The sequence below is a fragment of the Oncorhynchus keta genome, chromosome 2 (assembly GCF_023373465.1).
Source record: "Oncorhynchus keta strain PuntledgeMale-10-30-2019 chromosome 2, Oket_V2, whole genome shotgun sequence".
Lineage (NCBI taxonomy): Eukaryota > Metazoa > Chordata > Actinopteri > Salmoniformes > Salmonidae > Oncorhynchus > Oncorhynchus keta.
In genome coordinates this window covers 17,620,183-17,646,595 of record NC_068422.1, presented here as the reverse complement: position 1 = coordinate 17,646,595, position 26,413 = coordinate 17,620,183, and the positions used below count along the sequence as shown (strand labels likewise).

Genomic DNA, 26,413 nt, shown 5'->3' with positions numbered 1-26,413 from the left:
GTGCAGTAATAGTTCAGGTATAACAGTGTTAGTAATGTGCAATAATAGTGCAGGTATAACAGTGTTAGGAATGTGCAGTAATAGTGCAGGTATAACAGTGTTAGGAATGTGCAGTAATAGTGCAGGTATAACAGTGTTAGGAATGTGCAGTAATAGTGCAGGTATAAAATTATTAGGAATGTGCAGAGGATCACTAGTTCGAAGTTCAGTATGGGACAGAGACAGTGGAGGAAGCGATACTGTTGAACAGCACACATTAAATATGTGGATAAGGAGCAGTAACCTGGTCCCAGATCTGTTTGTCTTCTTGTCAACCCCATTGCTATCATTGAGTATGTTTACATGCACAGTAATAATTTGATATTAAACTCATTATGGCAGTAGGCAGATTATATTTTTGTTATTTAAACTTTATTTAACTAGGCAAGTTAGTTAAGAACAAATTCTTATTTACAATGACGCCCCCGAGGCGTCATTGAGGAAACTGCGTGTCAGGCTGCACACCTGTTACACGAGTGCAGCAAGGTGCCAAGATAAGTTTAATGCTAGCTAGCAACTTATCTTATAAAAAACAATCAATCTTCACATAATCACTAGTTAACAACACATGGTTGATGATATTACTAGGTTAACTAGCTTGTCCTGCGTTGCATATAATCAATGCGGTGCCTGTTAATTTATCATTGAATCACAGCCTACTTCGCCAAACGGGGGATGATTTAACAAAAGCGCATTCGCGAAAAAAGCACAATCTTTACACGAATGTACCTTCCATAAACACCAATTCCTTTCTTAAAATCAATACACAGAAGTGCATTTTTTTAAACCTGCATATTTAGTTAAAATAAAATCATGTTAGCAGGCAATATTAACTAGGGAAATTGTGTCACTTCTCTTGCGTTCATTGCATGCAGAGTCAGAGTATATGTAACAGTTTGGGCCACCTGGCTCGTTGAGAACTAATTTGACAGAATTTTACGTAATTATGACATAACATTGTAACAAGGTTGTGCAATGTAACAGAAATATTTAGACTTAGGGTTGCCACATGTTCAATAAAATACTTAATGGTTCCGTATTTCACTGAAAGAAAAAACGTTTTGTTTTCGAAATTATAGTTTCCGGATTTCACCATATTAATGGCCAAAGGCTCGTATTTCTGTGTTTATTATATTATAATTAAGTCTATTATTTAATATTTGATAGAGCAGTCTGACTGAGCGGGGATGGGTGGCAGCAGGCTCGTAAGCATTCATTCAGACTTTACTGCATTTGCCAACAGCTCTTAGCAATGCTTGATTCACAAGCTGTTCATGACTTCAAGCCTATCAACTCCTGAGATTAGGCTGGCAATACTAGTGCCTATTAGAACATCCAATAGTCAGAATTATGATGCGTCGACTATTTCTCTCTATACCATTTGTATTTCATATACCCTAAAACTTCTTAACTGGGAATATTGAAGAACTGGGACTATTGAACCACCAGCTTTCATATGTTCTCATGTTCTGAGCAAGGAACTTAAACGTTAGCTTTTTTACATGGCACATATTGCACTTTTACTTTGGTCTCCAACACTGTGTTTTTCCATTATTTAAACCAAATTAAGCATGTTTCATTATTTATTTGAGACTAAATAGATTTTATTTATTATATTAAGTTCAAATAAGTGTTCAGTGTTCATTCAGTATTGTTGTAATTGTCATTGTTGTATATCGTCCGATTAACCAGTATTGGCTTTTTTGGTCCTCCAATAATCGGTATCGGTATTGAAAAATTATAATCGGTTGACCTCTAATTAAAACACCTGCTTTTCTGAGCAATCTTTAGAATTAGTAGGACACGTAAACAACTTAAACGGCGTTCCAGTGTTGTATTTGATCTGCACATGTGCTAGCACCAGCCGCGAGCCTCCCTCTTTACCAAGAGTGAAGTGAGCCTCTCTCTTTATCGAGGGTGAAGTGAGCCTCCCTCTTTACCGAGAGTGAAGTGAGCCTCCCTCTTTACCGAGAGTGAAGTGAGCCTCCCTCTTTACCGAGAGTGAAGTGAGCCTCCCTCTTTACCGAGAGTGAAGTGAGCCTCCCTCTTTACCGAGAGTGAAGTGAGCCTCCCTCTTTACCGAGAGTGAAGTGAGCCTCCCTCTTTACCGAGAGTGAAGTGAGCCTCCCTCTTTATCGAGAGTGAAGTGAGCCTCCCTCTTTATCGAGAGTGAAGTGAGCCTCCCTCTTTATCGAGGGTGAAGTGAGCCTCCCTCTTTACCGAGAGTGAAGTGAGCCTCCCTCTTTACAGAGAGTGAAGTGAGCCTCCCTCTTTACCGAGAGTGAAGTGAGCCTCCCTCTTTACCGAGAGTGAAGTGAGCCTCCCTCTTTAAAGAGAGTGAAGTGAGCCTCCCTCTTTACCGAGAGTGAAGTGAGCCTCCCTCTTTAAAGAGAGTGAAGTGAGCCTCCCTCTTTAAAGAGAGTGAAGTGAGCCTCCCTCTTTAAAGAGAGTGAAGTGAGCCTCCCTCTTTAAAGTGAGTGAAGTGAGCCTCCCTCTTTAAAGAGAGTGAAGTGAGCATCCCTCTTTAAAGAGAGTGAAGTGAGCTCATAACAACTGAAAAAGTAGTTTTCACATACAAACTTTATACAGTATGTCCAAACTCAGAATTAAATATGCTTAGAAAAAAATAACATGGTCGCTGTGGTAGAATGTTTTGATTGGAACGTTTTTGCGTTCATCAGTGCCCTCATGTATCCATGAAAACAGGATTATTAGGGAAATTGTTCTTGCAAAGCATGTAAATGTTTGAATCAAATTATTATACTATCTGACTACCCACAATAATTGCATTATTGTGTGCATGTAACCATACTCATTGACAAGCCAAACATGACAATGCCTTAAGGATTTAACAAGAAAGCAAAAACTGACTGGTACCCAGGTTAAAGAAAGGGGTGGAATAACTATATTTTGGGGAATCATCTACACCTACCAGTATTAGACTGAGGTTTCAGACTGACTATAGGTTTCTAATTGAATACTGTATGCTCAAAATGCTACTATGAAAGCTGTTAATCCAGTTTACCTTCTCTGTGTGATTCTGAGAAACTATTTACCTTTTCTACCTAGTTTTAACATGAAAAGCAGTCCAAAGTTTATCACACATTTACGATCACCTTATAACACAGTCACAGTAATGTAGGTGCAAACTCTCATTCAGTTGGCTTTGACATTTAACATCTATACAGTTATTGATTGTGTTCCAATAACAGCATGGCCACTCACTACCATACCATTGATTATTTTAGTAATTTAATTCCATTAAATACTTTCACTAATAGCAAATGGGGGGGTAAGGTGTTAAACCTATGTGTGAGTGTAAAATCACTGTCTCTCTCATATATATATAAGTAGAATTTAACCCAAATAAATCCCTCCACACTCCTTGTCCTGCTATCCTGGAGAAGTGGATTAGGTTGGGACGGACGGACAGACGGACGGACGGACAGACAGACGGACAGACGGACAGACGGAGAGACGGACAGACAGACGGACAGACGGAGAGACGGACAGACGGACAGACAGACGGAGAGACGGAGAGACAGACAGACAGACAGACAGACAGACAGACAGACAGACAGACAGACAGACAGACAGACAGACAGACAGACAGAGACTAGATCAAATCTTAAAGTGGACCACCAGATGTGGCAGATGTCCATAATGAACGTGGGACTGAGACCACACATGGGGCAGAGTGACGTTGTTTACATCAACTTGTGATCCGTCTTGATCATCTCAACGACTGAATTTGACAGATTTCTGACCCATATTTAGGCTATTCACAATATGCGAATATAATGACATTCTTTGACATTTGATTTGAGGATTGTAATTTCTCACCAGATGAATGATCTACGTCTCCAACGCCGTTCATTAAAAGTGCAGAATTCAGGTGAGGGTGCGTCTTTTCTAGGGCAGCGCAAAGGTCTTTGAAATGGTCTCTCTCTTTGCTTATCAAGATTTTCAGGAGAAGGACCACTTTCTCCGAGTTGGACGAGCAGTTGTGACCCAGTTCATAACGTTCCGATTGGGTGAGGGTACCAGTTTGAGACAACACCTCCACGACCCGATCTGCATGTGTTATTGACTCCAGTAAGTTCTGGTAGCATTTATCTAACAACTCTTTGTGCTTAGACTCCATCTCTCTCAACTCGCTGCTATTTGCACGACTACCGCGTTGCCTACGTTTTATCAGCTGACCACTTTAAGATCTCTATACAGTTCAGCCGTAACCATTTCTGGAAAGGTCACTTCTTGGAAGAGTTGAGTCGTAGTCCCACGATTGTAGTGCATAGCCAAATTGTGTCGCCTTTCATCCCAAATAGAAAGAAGAGTAGACCCAAGTAGCCATATTTGTTGCCCAGGGCTGTTGACTGGTGCGCTAAGAAAAAGGGTTACATTTTAAAACAGCGTTCAAGATCCAACTTTTCCTCCGTTTTCGTGACTATTAGGCTACGTTTGAAGTGGTCCGCATCGTATACCCATTAAATCCGGTCTTTCTAAATCGAGTTCGACCGACATGCTGAAAAGTAGTACAACACTTTAAGAGCCTTTCCCCAGAACCGCAACCTCCACCATGACTCGAGCGCAGCAGCTGTAGTTCCCCTGCCAATCATATTTTAGTGCAATGGCCAAGTGGGCGGGGCTTTCCACAGACGCACCTGGCTTAAAACTTTACATTGAAAGGTGGAAAAATATTACTGTCAATTGGTAGGGACACCATTTGGGATAAAACAGACCGACAAAATAATAGCAATATTGAATTATCCCCGTTATTTCCTGTCATTTTCTGCTGAATGGAGGATCTTCGTAGTGAAAAATATTCAGTAGGTCTGTTGCATTATATAATTTCTCATGGCACATTTTCCTCTGATGTATTTTATACCTATATCTAAACCACAACACTCTGTTGATTATTATTAGGCTATCAGTTTGTGTATAAGATTACAATATTCTGTTTATACTGAAAGAGATGTATTCCTCTTTGGGTCCCAAAAGGCACCCTATTTCCTGTATAATGCATCATTTTGACCAGAGCCCCTAATGCACTATATATGGAATAGGGATCCATTTAGGACGTATTCCTATGTGGATTGTTCACTGGTTGACACATCTGCACTATCATTTTGCTTCTGCTCTACATAGTCGAATCCTTCTCACATCATCTAAAAGCAGGATTCAGTGACTGGAGGCAGAAGTCACATCTGCCATGCAGATGAGAAGGTCTTGAGAAACAAACGAGATTGAGTGAGGAAGACGAGATGAGGAGAGGAGGCAAATGCTGGGAGATGGGGTCAATGGGGTCAACTCTAAGCTATAACACACAGCCTCTAACCCTGACATCTATGGCCTATTTCTAACCCAACACTATAAAACATAGCCTCTAACGCTAAGCTATAAGACATAGAAATATGATGTCATGCAGTGTAGGTTATATGTAGGTTATAACAGAATACCTTTTGCGAACACTTTATTATAGGTAACACCCAACTTTCACTGAGGACAGTCCTCCCCACATTCTGAAATAGCATTTTTGCCCCCTCCCAGTTTTATCATTGGAATGTGATGCAAAACGAGGCCTGGTGTGCTTTAGGACCATGCGGACACCTCCGAGCAATCTGGTAGGATGTTTGGAGTGATAATCCAACTGGATAAAATAATATGTATATATATGGTTTGGTAAATCCAAAATTGCACCCCTGGCAACATCTATGGGTCCTGTTCAAAAGTAGTGCCCTATATAGGGCATAGAGTGCCATTTGGGATGCATACAATGCCATTCATTGCAGTAAACCATACACAGACGACCACCACTGAGCGGGCCCTACTGTGAGTGAGCTTAATTCTGTACACACTGTGCCTATAGACTGACCCTTTGGCGTTTTAAAACAGCTTGAAAACAATACCACTGATTATTCTAAATCGGTCAGCTACTTCAGCTTTTTACGTGGAAAATCCATACAGAGCTGATCGGAATTTTGTGAAAATATGTAAATTCCCCGAACATAACTGTCACAGAACATACAGTACCTACATAAGGGGGGTGAGGGTTGCTATTGAATGCTATAGTAGTCTTCTACTGTCAATTAGAATTAAATTGAACTTGAAATGCAGGTGCGCGCCCCCACTCATACACACACGCACACACACACACACACACACACACACACACACACACACACACACACACACACAAACAAATCAAATCAAATCAAATTTATTTATATAGCCCTTCGTACATCAGCTGATATCTCAAAGTGCTGTACAGAAACCCAGCCTAAAACCCCAAACAGCAAACAATGCAGGTGTAAAAGCACGGTGGCTAGGAAAAACTCCCTAGAAAGGCCAAAACCTAGGAAGAAACCTAGAGAGGAACCGGGCTATGTGGGGTGGCCAGTCCTCTTCTGGCTGTGCCGGGTAGAGATTATAACAGAACATGACCAAGATGTTCAAATGTTCATAAATGACCAGCATGGTCGAATAATAATAAGGCAGAACAGTTGAAACTGGAGCAGCAGCAGTCAGGTGGAATGGGGACAGCAAGGAGCCATCATGTCAGGTAGTCCTGGGGCACTGTCCTAGGGCTCAGGTCCTCCGAGAGAGAGAGAAAGAAAGAGAGAATTAGAGAGAGCATATGTGGGGTGGCCAGTCCTCTTTTGGCTGTGCCGGGTGGAGATTATAACAGAACGTGGCCAAGATGTTCAAATGTTCATAAATGACCCAGCATGGTTGAATAATAGTAAGGCAGAACAGTTGAAACTGGAGCAGGAGCATGGCCAGGTGGACTGGGGACAGCAAGGAGTCCTCATGTCAGGTAGTCCTGGGACATGGTCCTAGGGCCCAGGCCAGTTGAAACTGGAGCAGCAGCATGGCCAGGTGGACTGGGGACAGCAAGGAGTCATCATGTCAGGTAGTCCTGGGGCATGGTCCTAGGGCTCAGGTCCTCCGAGAGAGAGAAAGAAAGAGAGAAGGAGAGAATTAGAGAACGCACACTTAGATTCACACAGGACACCGAATAGGACAGGAGAAGTACTCCAGATATAACAAACTGACCCTAGCCCCCGACACATAAACTACTGCAGCATAAATACTGGAGGCTGAGACAGGAGGGGTCAGGAGACACTGTGGCCCCATCCGAGGACACCCCGGACAGGGCCAAACAGGAAGGATATAACCCCACCCACTTTGCCAAAGCACAGCCCCCACACCACTAGAGGGATATCTTCAACCACCAACTCACCATCCTGAGACAAGGCCGAGTATAGCCCACAAAGATCTCCGCCACGGTACAACCCAAGGGGGGCAACCCAGACAGGCCGACCACAACAGTGAATCAACCCACCCAGGTGACGCACCCCCAGGGACGGCACGAGAGAGCCCCAGCAAGCCAGTGACTCAGCCCCGTAACAGGGTTAGAGGCAGAGAATCCCAGTGGAAAGAGGGAACCGGCCAGGCAGAGACAGCAAGGGCGGTTCGTTGCTCCAGAGCCTTTCCGTTCACCTTCCCACTCCTGGGCCAGACTACACTCAATCATATGACCCACTGAAGAGATGAGTCTTCAGTAAAGACTTAAAGGTTGAGACCGAGTTTGCGTCTCTGACATGGGTAGGCAGACCGTTCCATAAAAATGGAGCTCTATAGGAGAAAGCCCTGCCTCCAGCTGTTTGCTTAGAAATTCTAGGGACAATTAGGAGGCCTGCGTCTTGTGACCGTAGCGTACGTGTAGGTATGTACGGCAGGACCAAATCAGAGAGGTAGGTAGGAGCAAGCCCATGTAATGCTTTGTAGGTTAGCAGTAAAACCTTGAAATCAGCCCTTGCTTTGACAGGAAGCCAGTGTAGAGAGGCTAGCACTGGAGTAATATGATCAAATTTTTTGGTTCTAGTCAGGATTCTAGCAGCCGTATTTAGCACTAACTGAAGTTTATTTAGTGCTTTATCCGGGTAGCCGGAAAATAGAGCATTGCAGTAGTCTAACCTAGAAGTGACAAAAGCATGGATTAATTTTTCTGCATCATTTTTGGACAGAAAGTTTCTGATTTGTGACACACACACACACACACACACACACACACACACACACACACACACACACACACACACACACACACACACACACACTTAAGGGGGCTGAAACATCCCATCGACTCATGGTTTAGATACAACTGGATACAATAGGATATTATTGAAATACATAAAAATAATTTACTTGTTTAGTTCATCAGAGGTAGCATGATTGAAAGGGTAGGCTATACATGCCAAAATCCAGGATTAAATGGGTGAGTTTCACTGCATCGGGAAATCTGCTATCTCATTATGTGTTATTCTTCTAATCCTTAATTTTTCATGGAGGATTGAGAGTTAAACAGGATTACTACATCCATGGCAAACAAATGTCACTTGGGCAGAATGTTCACTCATTCCATATCAACTGACTGGATAAATTCCACTCATATCAACTCCTGTGAGTGACTGCATATTGCTACTGTCTATCCCCATAACTGGATGTAAATAAAGTAGAATGCCATGTTTCAGATCGAATTGAGTGAAAAAGAGTATGTCCAACCTGAAAAAGAGTGTGTCCTGTCAGGAGTAGGGGTTAGGAAGTACACTGAAATTCCAATTCTCTTCAACACCTTCCAGTAAGGATTTTAAACATTTGCAACTGGAATTGAGTTTACTTTCTGAATTGACAAGAATTGAAATGGAATTGATCCCAACTCTGGTCAGTAGTCAAATAATTTCAGTCTGAATTGTCTCCCCGGACCCTTTCTACATGAATTGAACATGGAATGGTATGGATCAGGTGAGAGACAGACAACCTGCCCCAACCTCCCTTATGAGTACAATATACAGTAGTAGAGACAGTCCCAGGGGGAAGAAGACCCAGTGAGTCAGTCAATCAGTACATGGTGGTCTGACCTTGACAGCAGCTCTGGTTGAAAGTAGCCCTGGTTTGACTGCACCAGTTCAGTTCTGATGACACATGGACATATTATTGATCATCATGACTCTATGGGAGCATTTAAACAGCAAGCCAAATGTAGATTCCCCCACTCCCAGCCAACGTGGGACATTCGGTCATTCTCTCTGATAGACAGCTGGAAATGACTATATGTGCACACCATAGACGGTATTGGTGTATGTGTTCAAGCTGTGTAAAGGGCATGATGATTAGAAAGGCTTAAATATTTTCCTGGTACTAAAATATGTGTTAATAATTCATCAAGTGTAACTCTGTAACAACAGTACAAGGAAGTGGTCGGACTTTCCCGCTTTGCTCCTAATTTACCTTTGACCTTTATATTTGATGAAGAAAGGATCACATGGATTTACAAAGTGAAGGGTAATTTGGTAGTAACACTAAGCTAACGCTCAAACATAAAGATTTGGTTCCTATTTTTCCTGGATATTATTGACATTTGATTCAACAGAAGATGCTCTTAGAGGCTTTTTACACATACAAAATGTGTAAAATAATATTTTTTTTACATCAGATTTATACAGTGACTTACAATAAGTCAACTACGGTGGGTGAAAGAACCACAATCATTGCAGGTAAATCCAGCTTCAAAATAGCCTCTTTGATATGTAATTTATAAGTCTGTGACGCTATGATACAAGAAGCCTAGCCAACATATGTTAAAATGATTATAGATGCATGAGAAAAGCTTCATTCACTTATCATAAGAGTAGGGGTGTTAACCCCGGTGCCTTGGCTAAATCCCCAATCTTTCATACCAATCATACCATCATGGCCACCAAATCAACCTGTCACGCCTTGGTCATAGTATTTTGTGTTTTCGTTATATATTTGGTCAGGCCAGGATGTGACATGGGTTTAAAATGTTGTGTTTCGTATTGGGGTTTTGTAGGCATTGGGATTGCGGCTGAGTAGGGGTGTAGCATAGGTTTGGCTGCCTGAGGCGGTTCTCAATCAGAGTCAGGTGATTCTCGTTGTCTCTGATTGGGAACCATATTTAGGTAGCCGGGGTTTCACTGTGTATTTCGTGGGTGATTGTTCCTGTCTCTGTGTTAGTTATTCACCAGACAGGCTGTATAGGTTTTCACGTTCCGTTTGTTGTTTTGTATATTTATAAGTTATTTCATGTATCGCTATTCTACATTAAAGAACATGAGTAACCACCACGCTGCATTTTGGTCCGACTTTCCTTCAACAGACGAACGCCGTTACAGAATCACCCACCACACCCGGACCGAGTGGCGTGGTAACAGGCAGCGACAGCAGGAGCAGCGAAGGGAGGACGTTATGAACAGCAGAAGTATGGAGTATACGACTTGGGAGGAAATAGACAGGTGGGCGGTCGACCGAGAGAGAGTGCCGGAGCCCGCCTGGGATTCGCTGGAGCAGTGCGAAGAGGGCTATAGGAGAATGGAGTTGGAGAGACAATCACAACGGCGCAGAAGAAAGCCTGTGAGTCAGCCCCAAAAATGTATTGGGGGGGGGGGGGCTCAGAGGGAGAGTAGCAGAGTCAGGAGATAGACCTGAGCCAACTCTCCTTGTTAATCGTGAGGAGCCAAGGAGGAGACCAGAACCAGAGCCGGTGTTAGAGGTGAGCGAAGCAGAGACTGTGAAGGAGTTAATGGGGAAAGTGGAGTGTAGAGTAATGAGGGAGTTGCTAGCTTGGTGCTTTAGGTACAAGATTCGTCCGACGGAGCATGTCGGGGATTTGATGGCACCTGGGTCAGCGCTCCATACTCGTCCTGAGGTGCGTGTTAGTCGGCTGGTGAAAAATGTGCCAGCCTCACGCACTAGGCCTCCTGTGTACCTACCTAGCCTTGCACGTCCTGTGCCAGTCCTGCTCACAGGCTCTCCAGTACACCTTCACGGTCCAGTCCATCCTGTGCCACCTTCACATACCAGTCCTCCGGTGGCAGCTCCCCGCACCAGGCTTCCTGTGCGTGTCCTCGATCCAGTACCACCAGTTCCAGCACCACGCACCAGGCCTTCAGTGCGCCTCGCCTGTTCAGCGCAGCCAGCGATTTTCCCCCTCTCCTGCGCTGTCGGAGTCTCCCGCCTGTTCAGCGCTTCCAAAGCCTTCCTCCTCTACAGCGCTGCCGGAGCCTCCTGCCTGTTCGGAGCAGCCTGAGCTGCCAGACTGCATGGAGCAGCCAGAGCTGTCAGTCTGCATGGAGCAGCCAGAGCTGTCAGTCTGCATGGAGCAGCCAGAGCTGTCAGTCTGCATGGAGCAGCCAGAGCTGCCAGTTTGCATGGAGCAGCCAGAGCTGCCAGTCTGCACAAAGCTGCCAGTCTGCATGGAGCAGCCAGAGCTGTCAGTCTGCATGGAGCAGCCAGAGCTGCCAGTCTGCATGGAGCAGCCAGAGCTGCCAGTCTGCATAGAGCAGCCAGAGCTGTCAGTCTGCACAAAGCTGCCAGTCTGCATGGAGCAGCCAGAGCTGTCAGTCTACATGAAGCAGCCAGAGCTGTCAATCTGCATGGAGCAGCCAGAGCAGGTAGATCCGCCAGTCAGCCATGATCCTCCAGATCTGCCAGTCAACCAGATTCTTCCAGATCTGCCAGTCAACCAGACTCTTCCAGATCTGCCAGTCAACCAGAATCTTCCAGATCCGCCAGCCAGCCAGGATCTACCGGAGCCTACTACCTACCTGAGCTTCATCTCAATACTGGGCTTCCTCTCAGTACTGGGCTTCCTCTCAGTACTGGGCTTCCCCTCAGTCCCGGGCTTCCGCTCAGTCCCGGGCTGCCCCTCAGTCCCGAGCTGCCCCTCAGTCCCGAGCTGCCCCTCAGTCCCGAGCTTCCCCTCAGTCCCGAGCTGCCTCAGTCCCGAGCTGCCCCTCAGTCACGAGCTGCCCCTCAGTTCAGTGGGGTTCTGGGTGAGGACTATTAGGCCATGGTCGGCGACGAGGGTGGATTATCCCAGGACGCGAAGGGGAGGAACTATGACATTAATGGAGTGGGGTCCACGTCCCGAGCCGGAGCCGCCACCATGGACAGACGCCCACCCGGACCCTCCCTATGGTTGTGAGGTGCGTCCGGGAGTCCACACCTTAGGGGGGGTTCTGTCACGCCTTGGTCATAGTATTTTGTGTTTTCGTTTATATATTTGGTCAGGCCAGGATGTGACATGGGTTTAAAATGTTGAGTTTCGTATTGGGGTTTTGTAGGCATTGGGATTGCGGCTGAGTAGGGGTGTAGCATAGGTTTGGCTGCCTGAGGCAGTTCTCAATCAGAGTCAGGTGATTCTCGTTGTCTCTGATTGGGAACCATATTTAGGTAGCCGGGGTTTCACTGTGTATTTCGTGGGTGATTGTTCCTGTCTCTGTGTTAGTTATTCACCAGACAGGCTGTATAGGTTTTCACGTTCCGTTTGTTGTTTTGTGTATTTATAAGTTATTTCATGTATCGCTATTCTACATTAAAGAACATGAGTAACCACCACACTACATCTTGGTCCGACTCTCCTTCAACAGACGAACGCCGTTACACAACCACAGCTTCCAAATTGGCTCATTCATCCCCTCTGAAACTCTTGCCCAGGTCGTTGCTGTAAAATAATGTGTTCTCAGTCAACTTACCTGGTACAATTAGGGTAAATAAGGGAGGGAAGAGAGAAAGACAGGAAAAGAGAGGGAGGGGGGGGGAGTAATTGGAACATTGCCTTTAAATTTCTCTCATCCTCCATTTCATCCACTTTTATCAGCCCAGCTAAAGCTCTCTGCTGTGCTAAAACCACTATCTGGTGTGGCAGTGAACTAACGCAAACCAACCTTTTTCTCAAGTCCCAATTGGCACCCTATTCGATGGGCAAGTAGCGCACTATAAATGGAATAGGATGCCATTTGAGACATTATTCAATTTCCCCTCTCCCTCTCAGGAAGGCCCATGCAGAGAGGGTACTTTCATATGAGCCTTTTCATTTCCACCTTTGACTTTAGGTAAGGTGAGGTAAATCTTGTCTCTGAAGAGGGATGGACTGTCAGCTTGACGTCAATGTGTCTGCGTAGGTTCATTATCTGGCCACGTTGGAAATGAAACAGGCCTTTGAAATGCAAATGATCATTGTTGTGTTAAACAGCTGTCTAATAGGGAAATTACTATTTAAGATGTTATTAAATGAGTCATTGCCTGGTCCCAAGTCTTCTGGTGCTCTTTCCATCTTCAATGCTGTCCTTGTCCAGCTTATGAGTGTAAAGGAGTTGGCTTAATAGCACTCAGGCTATGACAATCAATGATATGAATATGAAGGACAAAAATACAATTATTGAAACAGAAAATGAGTCAGTCAAAATATTTTAATTGACACGAAGGATGCAGTTATAAGCCTGTGGATGAACATGACAACAATAAAATGATTATAAACGTTAGTTTGTACATACAAAGGCAGCACTTTTGGGCCATTGTGACAAGTAACAAAAGTGGTATTAATATAATAGCTATATACTGAGCCAGAATTAATCATTTTCCAGTTACCATGTCTCAGTGGATCCATTGCCAATTTCACTTGTGTATAAAACCTGCTCTCTACTGGCATAACATTTTACTACATGTATACCGGTTATAGATACCTATGTAATGAATAAATGTTTCACTTTTGGCAAACAGTTGCGCAATTACTTACATTCAAATTATGGTAAAAATGGCAATGAAAGATTACATGAGAAACAAATATTGACTTGTGTGGAACTAAAAAGCTTTCAAAATAGATGGTATAAGATTGAAAGAGTTGCATGCCATGGCGGGTTTTGGGTCTGCAGCATAAAAGGCAACATTGTGTTTATATCTGGGAAACAAGCAATGGAAAATTGCCAACTTTAATAAAAGGTGTCACTAACAGAGAAAAATTGGGGGGGAAATGTGTGGTGATATTTCATTATTATTGGCTTTCATTCTAAATGTAACAAGGTGCTAATTTGCATAGAATATAGTAGTAGTCAGCAATAAAACTCTAGGATAATTAAGATATACAAAATGTTGTATCTAAATCTCATACAATATTTGCACGTGTTTACACAAAGACTTTAACATCCAGAAATGTTCATATATATTTAGTTTTTGGCAGAAAGCTAATCATTTGTAAATAATAGTACTGTATTTTAGTATACAATGATACTATCCTGATAACATGAAATATGATTACACATATCATGATAAAAAAAACGTTTGAAAATGCAGTGGTGTAAAGTACTTAAGTAAAAATACTTTTTCTATTACGGGATCTTTACTTTTAATCAAGTGTGACAATTGGGGACTTTTTCCACCACTGTGAAAATGTATCAAGACTACACAATAACTGATTGCATATGCAGCAAAGAAAATCATTCTTGCATATATCGTTTAGTACATTATGTTGTGTGTGTTAGTAGTTAGTAATGAAATGTTGCATTAGAGTGTGAGACACAAGGAAGGCTAAAATAAGGACATGCATCACAGGTTGATATAGGATCGTGTCTGGCACATTCTTATGGACTGGCCCACTAATAGAAATAGAACGGCCATAGCACCTCTGAATTGAAATATTCTCATTCTAATTCTATGACTTCACTGTCCTGGTTGATGTAGACGATGTCTTAATTTCCCTCTAATCACTTCCACCACACAGCTTCAGCAGCATCTTCTTGTAGTCACCAGAGGTATCACCCTATCAGATGGTGAGAAAAAAAAACAGTATTAAATGCATCATTCTCCATTAGATAAACCAAGAAATGAATATAATTTACTTGTGAATTATTATTCATTAATTTCCATCATTTTGCCAGCAATCCATCTCCATAGCATAAAATCAATGGATTGGTTCCAATCAAATAATTTTAGCATAGTGATTATTTGTGTAAGGTACATACAGAGATGGCGGTGTACAGTGATTTCCCGTAGGTCTGCTGATACACCTGTCTGATGTCCAGCATGTCCACCTCAGAGCGAGTCACCATGACCCGAATCAGAGTCCTGTCCTTGGTCCCAGCCCCCTGGGAACACATAGTACAGAGTCAATACTAAATATCAATTAAAGGATTTATATCACAAAGAGGGGTTAAGGCGTCAGTATGCTTCAGTTCGACTGGCGCCAAGCCAAACTCGGCTAGGCGAACTGAATGAGTGTGCTCGCATACTCCCTTAAAAGACATTCGCTTGAAAAATGTGAAAAAAGCGACAATAGTACCGTTTGTCCATTTTGAGACACCATAGCCAGTATACACTTCAAAATAGTCAGAATTAATCCAAGATGACTCAAGAAATCTGTCAATAATTTTGATATTTCTGAAATTTTATATTTAACTAAGATATTTGGTGCAGTATTTATCAGTGAAAATGTGTGCATAAAAACGAGTCGTCTCTCATTAAATTAAATGACAACAAAGAATTTATTGAAGAATCCCTACTGTTAACCAATCACCAACAAAGGGGCATAGACTTCAGCTACTGACTTTGGCTACCAACTTCGGCTTGCCTCGAGAAAATAAAATGTGCCCGAAGAGTTTAAAAAACCCTTACCGAAGTCCAAAACTTCACAAAATGTCATCATAATATCAGCATAATATAAGCATGAACTCTTCAGTCAACAAGGTTTGTGTGCGGCTACTCGGCCATGGAAACCCATTTCACAAAGCTCCCGACTAACAGTTATTGTGCTGACGTTGCTTCCAGCTGCAGTTTGGAACTCGGTGGTGAGTGTTGCAACCGAGGACAGGCGATTTTTACGCGCTATGTGCTTAATCACTCAACGGTCCCGTTCTGTGAACTTGTGTGGCCTACCACTTCGCTGCTGAGCCTTTGTTGCTGATAGAGATTTCCACTTCACAATAACAGCAGTTACAGTTGACTGGGGCAGCTCTAGCAGGACAGACATTTTACTAACTGACTTGTTGGAAAGGTGGCATCCTATGATGGTGCCACGCTGAAAGTCCCAGAGCTCTTCAGTAAGTCCATTCTGCTGCCAATGTTTGTCTATGGAGATTACATGGCTGCGTGCTCAATTTTATACACCTGACAGCAACGAGTGTGGCTGAAATAGCAGCATCCACTAATTTGATGGAGCGTCAACAACTCCCCATTACATCGCACAGTTCAGGCGGGATCTGAATTATCTCTAGAAAAACAGAAGAAAAAAACTAAATGAAATGGATTTCAAATAATTGAACCCTGTCAATTAGTTGTTGAAAAAATGTTGGTTAATGGCTCAGCACTAGTGTGTGTGTGAAAATATGCCTAAGACACTATAGTGATAGTGACTACAAACAATGTCTCATGGCGGCTACCCGTAAACACGGTTGAAGAACATTTCCATCAGCGGAGTGAGAAACAGTTATTTCCTTACCGCCATGGCCTTGTGAAGCCTCTCTGCAAAGTATTCAGGAGTGTTCCTGATGCATTTCACTGCAACACAACAAGACAAGGCTTTACTTCATAGAGTTGAGACATGACTAACCTTTATACTGGCTTAGTCCCAAGTGGCAACCCATTCCTCCTTTAGAGCCCTATGTAGACACTGTGCATATATATGACTTTCAACACTCATTAGTCAACAGGAATTTCAGATCCAAAAAGTGCGAGATGGTTATTTCTGAACTTACCAACAGCTACCATGCCGTCCTCCACATCTCCAGACATCTCCCTGCAGATGCTCTTCACGATGTCTCTGCCACACATCTGTTGGTACTCATGGAACACTAGCAGAAACAAGAACCATGGCACGGGTTGTTATAAACATGTCATAAGGTTGTTATAGCCATGGGCAGGGTTGTTATAATGTAGGCAGGGTTGTTATAAACATGTAATAAGGTAGTCAGTCATAATATACTAATGAGCCATGGCTGTTATAACCATGGGCAGGGTTGTAATAACATGTAATACGGTCGTTATAGCCATGGGCAGGGTTGTAATAACATGTAATACGGTCGTTATAGCCATAGGCAGGGTTGTAATAACATGTAATACGGTCGTTATAGCCATGGGCAGGGTTGTAATAACATGTAATACGGTCGTTATAACCATGGGCAGGGTTGTAATAACATGTAATACGGTCGTTATAGCCATAGGCAGGGTTGAAATAACATGTAATACGGTCGTTATAGCCATAGGCAGGGTTGTAATAACATGTAATACGGTCGTTATAGCCATAGGCAGGGTTGTAATAACATGTAATACGGTCGTTATAACCATGGGCAGGGTTGTAATAACATGTAATACGGTCGTTATAGCCATGGGCAAGGTTGTTATAATGTAGGCAGGGGTGTTATAAACATGTAATAAGGTAGTCATAATATACTAATGAGCCATGGCTGTTATAACCATGGGCAGGGTTGTTATAAACATGTCATAAGGTTGTTATAGCCATGGGAAGGGTTGTTATAATGTAGGCAGGGTTGTTATAAACATGTAATAAGGTAGTCATAATATACTAATGAGCCATGGCTGTTATAACCATGGGCAGGGTTTTTATAATGTAGGCAGGGTTGTTATAAACATGTAATAAGGTAGTCATAATATACTAATGAGCCATGGCTGTTATAACCATGGGCAGGGTTGTAATAACATGTAATACGGTCGTTATAGCCATAGGCAGGGTTGTTAAACATGTAATAAGGTAGTCATAATATACTAATGAGCCATGGCTGTTATAACCATGGGCAGGGTTGTAATAACATGTAATACGGTCGTTATAGCCATAGGCAGGGTTGTTAAACATGTAATAAGGTAGTCATAATATACTAATGAGCCATGGCTGTTATAACCATGGGCAGGGTTTTTATAATGTAGGCAGGGTTGTTATAAACATGTAATAAGGTAGTCATAATATACTAATGAGCCATGGCTGTTATAACCATGGGCAGGGTTGTAATAACATGTAATACGTTCGTTATAGCCATAGGCAGGGTTGTTAAACATGTAATAAGGTTGTCATACTAATGAGCCATTGGCAGAGTTGTTATAACCATGCGCCGGGTTGCTATAATCATGTAATAAAAAATTGCTGCATTGTTTCGATGCACCTGCGATAACATCTCCACAACTGTGTACTCGACCAATACACTTTGACTAGATTTTTTAAAGGTTGTTATAACCATACGCATGGTTGTTAAACATGTAATATGATTTTTATAACCACTTAGTAAAGTTATAATATACTAATGAGCCACGGGCAGGGTTGTTATGACATTGGAACAACCAGTTAATATACATTAATATAGTGAATAAAATGTTTGTATAAACAGTGTTGAGATAATAGACATAGAAAAACAGTATATGAGGAAACAACCTCACTCAATATCTGAAAGGTTACAACCCTGTCGGCCAGAACAGTGAACTGACACAACATAACATGTTCACCTGCTCTCAGGTGGGGTTTGCTCCTGGCACACAGTATGGCGTTGAACTGGGACTCATCCGTCCCCACTTTGTTCTCCCCAGCAGCATACAGTTTCTAAACACACAGAACATAACATGATCAGTTTCTAACACACAACATAACAGGATCAGTTTCTAACACACAATATGTTCAGTTTCTAACACACAACATAACATGATCAGTTTCTAACACACAACACGTTCAGTTTCTAACACACAACATGTTCAGTTTCTAACACACAACATAATATGATCAGTTTCTAACACACAACATAACATGATCAGTTTCTAACACACAACATGATCAGTTTCTAACACACAACATAACAGGACCAGTTTCTAACACACAACATAACAGGATCAGTTTCTAACACACAACATAACAGGATCAGTTTCTAACACACAACATAACATGTTCAGTTTCTACACACAACATAACAGGACCAGTTTCTAACACACAACATAACCAGTTTCTAACACACAACATAACCAGTTTCTAACACACAACATAACAGGATCAGTTTCTAACACACAACATAACCAGTTTCTAACACACAACATAACCAGTTTCTAACACACAACATAACCAGTTTCTAACACACAACATAACCAGTTTCTAACACACAACATAACCAGTTTCTAACACACATGTTCAGTTTCTAACACACAACATGTTCAGTTTCTACACACACAACATAACAGTATCAGTTTCTAACACACAACATAACAGTATCAGTTTCGAGCACACAACACAACATGTTCAGTTTCTAACACACAACATGATCAGTTTCTAACACACAACATAACAGTATCAGTTTCGAGCACACAACACAACATGTTCAGTTTCTAACACACAACATGATCAGTTTCTAACACACAACATAACATGATCAGTTTCTAACACACAACATGTTCAGTTTCTAACACACAACATGTTCAGTTTCTAACACACAACATGATCAGTTTCTAACACACAACATGTTCAGTTTCTAACACACAACATAACATGATCAGTTTCTAACACACAAACATGATCAGTTTCTAACACACAACATGTTCAGTTTCTAACACACAACATAACATGATCAGTTTCTAACACACAAACATGATCAGTTTCTAACACACAACATGTTCAGTTTCTAACACACAACATAACATGATCAGTTTCTAACACACAAACATGATCAGTTTCTAACACACAACATGTTCAGTTTCTAACACACAACATGATCAGTTTCTAACACACAACATAACAGTATCAGTTTCGAGCACACAACACAACATGTTCAGTTTCTAACACACAACATGATCAGTTTCTAACACACAACATAACATGATCAGTTTCTAACACACAACATGTTCAGTTTCTAACACACAACATGTTCAGTTTCTAACACACAACATGATCAGTTTCTAACACACACAACATGTTCAGTTTCTAACACACAACATAACATGATCAGTTTCTAACACACAAACATGATCAGTTTCTAACACACAACATGTTCAGTTTCTAACTAACAACACAACATGTTCAGTTTCTAACACACAACATAACAGGATCAGTTTCTAACACACAACACGTTCAGTTTCTAACACACAACACGTTCAGTTTCTAACACACAACATAACAGGATCAGTTTCTAACACACAACATGTTCAGTTTCTAACACACAACATAACATGATCAGTTTCTAACACACAACATGTTCAGTTTCTAACTAACAACACAACATGTTCAGTTTCTAACACACAACATAACATGATCAGTTTCTACACACAACATAACATGATCAGTTTCTAACACACAACATAACATGTTCAGTTTCTAACACACAACATATTCAGTTTCTACACACAACATGTTCAGTTTCTAACACACAACATGTTCAGTTTCTAACACACAACATAACATGATCAGTTTCTAACACACAACATATTCAGTTTCTACACACAACATGTTCAGTTTCTAACACACAACATGTTCAGTTTCTAACACACAACATGATCAGTTTCTAACACAAACATGATCAGTTTCTAACACACACAACATGTTCAGTTTCTAACACACAACATAACATGATCAGTTTCTAACACACAACATGTTCAGTTTCTAACTAACAACACAACACGTTCAGTTTCTAACACACAACATAACAGGATCAGTTTCTAACACACAACATGATCAGTTTCTAACACACAACATAACATGATCAGTTTCTAACACACAACACAACATGTTCAGTTTCTAACACACAACATAACATGATCAGTTTTTAACACACAACATAACATGATCAGTTTCTAACACACAACACGTTCAGTTTCTAACACACAACATGTTCAGTTTCTAACACACAACATGTTCAGTTTCTAACACACAACAAAACATGATCAGTTTCTAACACACAACATGTTCAGTTTCTAACACACAACATAACATGTTCAGTTTCTAACACACAACACAACATGTTCAGTTTCTAACACACAACATGTTCAGTTTCTAACACACAACATAACATGTTCAGTTTCTAACACACAACACAACATGTTCAGTTTCTAACACACAACATGTTCAGTTTCTAACACACAACATAACATGTTCAGTTTCTAACACACAACACAACATGTTCAGTTTCTAACACACAACACAACATGTTCAGTCTCTAACACACAACACAACATGATCAGTTTCTAACACACAACATAACATGTTCAATTTCTAACACACAACATGTTCAGTTTCTAACACACAACATAACAGGATCAGTTTCTAACACACAACATGTTCAGTTTCTACACACAACATGTTCAATTTCTAACACACAACATAACAGGATCAGTTTCTAACACACAACATGTTCAGTTTCTACACACAACATGTTCAGTTTCTAACACACAACATGTTCAGTTTCTAACACACAACATGATCAGTTTCTACACACAACATGTTCAGTTTCTAACACACAACACAACATGTTCAGTTACTAACACACAACACGTTCAGTTTCTAACACACAACACGTTCAGTTTCTAACACACAACACGTTCAGTTTCTAACACACAACATGTTCAGTTTCTAACACACAACATAACATGATCAGTTTCTAACACACAACACGTTCAGTTTCTAACACACAACATGTTCAGTTTCTAACACACAACATAACATGATCAGTTTCTAACACACAACATAACATGATCAGTTTCTAACACACAACATAACATGTTCAGTTTCTACACACAACATGTTCAGTTTCTAACACATAACATGTTCAGTTTCTAACACACAACATGTTCAGTTTCTAACACACAACATGTTCAGTTTCTAACACACAACATGTTCAGTTTCTAACACACAACACGTTCAGTTTCTAACACACAACATGTTCAGTTTCTAACACATAACATGTTCAGTTTCTAACACACAACATGTTCAGTTTCTAACACACAACACGTTCAGTTTCTAACACACAACACGTTCAGTTTCTAACACACAACATGTTCAGTTTCTAACACATAACATGTTCAGTTTCTAACACACAACATAACATGATCAGTTTCTAACACACAACATAACATGATCAGTTTTTAACACACAACAAAACATGATCAGTTTCTAACACACAACACGTTCAGTTTCTAACACACAACATTTTCAGTTTCTAACACACAACATAACATGATCAGTTTCTAACACACAACATAACATGTTCAGTTTCTAACACACAACACAATATGTTCAGTTTCTAACACACAACATGTTCAGTTTCTAACACACAACATTTTCAGTTTCTAACACACAACATGTTCAGTTTCTAACACACAACATTTTCAGTTCCTAACACACAACATGTTCAGTTTCTAACACACAACATGTTCAGTTTCTAACACACAACATTTTCAGTTTCTAACACACAACACAACATGATCAGTTTCTAACACACAACATGTTCAGTTTCTAACACACAACACAACATGTTCAGTTTCTAACACACAACACAACATGTTCAGTTTCTAACACACAACATAACATGATCACTTTCTAACACACAACAAAACATGATCAGTTTCTAACACACAACACGTTCAGTTTCTAACACACAACATAACATGATCAGTTTCTAACACACAACATGTTCAGTTTCTAACACACAACATAACATGATCAGTTTCTAACACACAACATGTTCAGTTTCTAACACACAACACAACATGTTCAGTTTCTAACACACAACACAACATGTTCAGTTTCTAACACACAACATGTTCAGTTTCTAACACACAACACAACATGTTCAGTTTCTAACACACAACACAACATGATCAGTTTCTAACACACAACATGTTCAGTTTCTAACACACAACATGTTCAGTTTCTAACACACAACATGTTCAGTTTCTAACACACAACATGTTCAGTTTCTAACACACAACACAACATGATCAGTTTCTAACACACAACATGTTCAGTTTCTAACACACAACATGTTCAGTTTCTAACACACAACAAAACATGATCAGTTTCTAACACACAACACGTTCAGTTTCTAACACACAACATAACATGATCAGTTTCTAACACACAACATGTTCAGTTTCTAACACACAACAAAACATGATCAGTTTCTAACACACAACATGTTCAATTTCTAACACACAACATGTTCAGTTTCTACAGACAACATGTTCAGTTTCTAACACACAACATGTTCAGTTTCTAACACACAACATGATCAGTTTCTACACACAACATGTTCAGTTTCTAACACACAACACAACATGTTCAGTTACTAACACACAACACGTTCAGTTACTAACACACAACACGTTCAGTTACTAACACACAACACGTTCAGTTTCTAACACACAACATGTTCAGTTACTAACACACAACACGTTCAGTTACTAACACACAACACGTTCAGTTTCTAACACACAACACGTTCAGTTTCTAACACACAACATGTTCAGTTTCTAACACATAACATGTTCAGTTTCTAACACACAACATAACATGATCAGTTTCTAACACACAACATAACATGATCAGTTTTTAACACACAACAAAACATGTTCAGTTTCTAACACACAACATGTTCAGTTTCTAACACACAACATAACATGTTCAATTTCTAACACACAACAAAACATGATCAGTTTCTAACACACAACATAACATGATCCGTTTCTAACACACAACATGTTCAGTTTCTAACACACAACATGATCAGTTTCTACACACAACATGTTCAGTTTCTAACACACAACACAACATGTTCAGTTACTAACACACAACACGTTCAGTTACTAACACACAACACGTTCAGTTTCTAACACACAACACGTTCAGTTTCTAACACACAACACAACATGTTCAGTTTCTAACACACAACACAACATGTTCAGTTTCTAACACACAACACAACATGTTCAATTTCTAACACACAACAAAACATGATTAGTTTCTAACACACAACATAACATGTTCAATTTCTAACACACAACATGTTCAATTTCTAACACACAACATGTTCAATTTCTAACACACAACATAACAGGATCAGTTTCTAACACACAACATGTTCAGTTTCTACACACAACATGTTCAGTTTCTAACACACAACATGTTCAGTTTCTAACACACAACATGATCAGTTTCTACACACAACATGTTCAGTTTCTAACACACAACACGTTCAGTTTCTACACACAACATGTTCAGTTTCTAACACACAACATAACATGTTCAATTTCTAACACACAACATGTTCAGTTTCTAACACACAACATGTTCAGCATCTAACACACAACAAAACATGTTCAATTTCTAACACACAACATAACAGGATCAGTTTCTAACACACAACATGTTCAGTTTCTAACACACAACATGTTCAGTTTCTAACACACAACATGTTCAGTTTCTAACACACAACATGTTCAGTTTCTAACACACAACATAACATGTTCAGTTTCTAACACACAACATGTTCAGTTTCTAACACACAACATAACATGATCCGTTTCTAACACACAACACAACATGTTCCGTTTCTAACACACAACATGATCAGTTTCTACACACAACATGTTCAGTTTCTAACACACAACACAACATGTTCAGTTACTAACACACAACACGTTCAGTTACTAACACACAACTCGTTCAGTTTCTAACACACAACACGTTCAGTTTCTAACACACAACACAACATGTTCAGTTTCTAACACCCAACACAACATGTTCAGTTTCTAACACACAACACAACATGTTCAATTTCTAACACACAACAAAACATGATTAGTTTCTAACACACAACATAACATGTTCAATTTCTAACACACAACATGTTCAATTTCTAACACACAACATGTTCAATTTCTAACACACAACATAACAGGATCAGTTTCTAACACACAACATGTTCAGTTTCTACACACAACATGTTCAGTTTCTAACACACAACATGTTCAGTTTCTAACACACAACATGATCAGTTTCTACACACAACATGTTCAGTTTCTAACACACAACACGTTCAGTTTCTACACACAACATGTTCAGTTTCTAACACACAACATAACATGTTCAATTTCTAACACACAACATGTTCAGTTTCTAACACACAACATGTTCAGCATCTAACACACAACAAAACATGTTCAATTTCTAACACACAACATAACAGGATCAGTTTCTAACACACAACATGTTCAGTTTCTAACACACAACATGTTCAGTTTCTAACACACAACATGTTCAGTTTCTAACACACAACATGTTCAGTTTCTAACACACAACATGTTCAGTTTCTAACACACAACATGTTCAGTTTCTAACACACAACATGTTCAGTTTCTAACACACAACATAACAGGATCAGTTTCTAACACACAACATGTTCAGTTTCTACACAAAACATGTTCAGTTTCTAACACACAACATAACATGTTCAATTTCTAACACACAACATGTTCAGTTTCTAACACACAACATGTTCAGCATCTAACACACAACAAAACATGTTCAATTTCTAACACACAACATAACAGGATCAGTTTCTAACACACAACATGTTCAGTTTCTAACACACAACATGTTCAGTTTCTAACACACAACATGTTCAGTTTCTAACACACAACATGTTCAGTTTCTAACACACAACATGTTCAGTTTCTAACACACAACATGTTCAGTTTCTAACACACAACATGTTCAGTTTCTAACACACAACATAACAGGATCAGTTTCTAACACACAACATGTTCAGTTTCTACACACAACATAACAGGATCAGTTTCTAACACACAACATATTCAGTTTCTAACACACAACATGTTCAGTTTCTAACACACAACATGTTCAGTTTCTAACACACAACATGTTCAGTTTCTAACACACAACATGTTCAGTTTCTAACACACAACATAACATGTTCAGTTTCTAACACACAACATAACAGGATCAGTTTCTAACACACAACATATTCAGTTTCTAACACACAACATGTTCAGTTTCTAACACACAACATGTTCAGTTTCTAACACACAACATGTTCAGTTTCTAACACACAACATAACATGTTCAGTTTCTAACACACAACATAACAGGATCAGTTTCTAACACACAACATGTTCAGTTTCTAACACACAACATGTTCAGTTTCTAACACACAACATGTTCAGTTTCTAACACACAACATAACATGTTCAGTTTCTAACACACAACATAACAGGATCAGTTTCTAACACACAACATGTTCAGTTTCTACACACAACATAACAGGATCAGTTTCTAACACACAACATATTCAGTTTCTAACACACAACATGTTCAGTTTCTAACACACAACATGTTCAGTTTCTACACACAACATGTTCAGTTTCTAACACACAACATAACATGTTCAATTTCTAACACACAACATGTTCAGTTTCTAACACACAACATGTTCAGCATCTAACACACAACAAAACATGTTCAATTTCTAACACACAACATAACAGGATCAGTTTCTAACACACAACACGTTCAGTTTCTAAC

At 40.3% G+C, this 26,413-nt stretch overlaps 2 protein-coding genes and 1 long non-coding RNA gene across 8 annotated transcripts in view; 1 reads left to right on the top strand and 2 right to left on the bottom strand.

The window, feature by feature from the left end:
• Positions 1–4,659, bottom strand: part of LOC118373514 (disks large homolog 5-like) — a 180,904-nt gene extending 176,245 nt beyond the window's left edge. For all 4 annotated transcript variants that reach the window (XM_052473218.1, XM_052473222.1, XM_052473223.1 and 1 more), the window contains exon 1: positions 3,883–4,659. In XM_052473218.1, coding sequence (XP_052329178.1) covers positions 3,883–4,183 — 301 coding nt within the window. In that variant the 5' untranslated portion in view covers positions 4,184–4,659. The remainder of the gene's footprint in view (positions 1–3,882) is intronic.
• An 8,639-nt stretch (positions 4,660–13,298) lies between these two features.
• LOC118374071 (annexin A4-like) overlaps positions 13,299–26,413 on the bottom strand; it is a 51,686-nt gene continuing 38,571 nt past the window's right edge. For both annotated transcript variants that reach the window (XM_052473212.1, XM_052473207.1), the window contains exons 11-15: positions 18,349–18,442; positions 16,593–16,688; positions 16,337–16,395; positions 14,865–14,987; positions 13,299–14,662 (exon numbers count right to left, since the gene is read on the bottom strand). In XM_052473212.1, coding sequence (XP_052329172.1) covers positions 14,603–14,662; positions 14,865–14,987; positions 16,337–16,395; positions 16,593–16,688; positions 18,349–18,442 — 432 coding nt within the window. In that variant the 3' untranslated portion in view covers positions 13,299–14,602. The remainder of the gene's footprint in view (positions 14,663–14,864; positions 14,988–16,336; positions 16,396–16,592; positions 16,689–18,348; positions 18,443–26,413) is intronic.
• The window catches only part of LOC127910268 (uncharacterized), a 32,013-nt gene continuing 24,551 nt past the window's right edge, over positions 18,952–26,413 (top strand). For both annotated transcript variants that reach the window (XR_008074049.1, XR_008074048.1), the window contains exon 1: positions 18,952–20,102. This is a non-coding gene — a long non-coding RNA (uncharacterized LOC127910268). The remainder of the gene's footprint in view (positions 20,103–26,413) is intronic.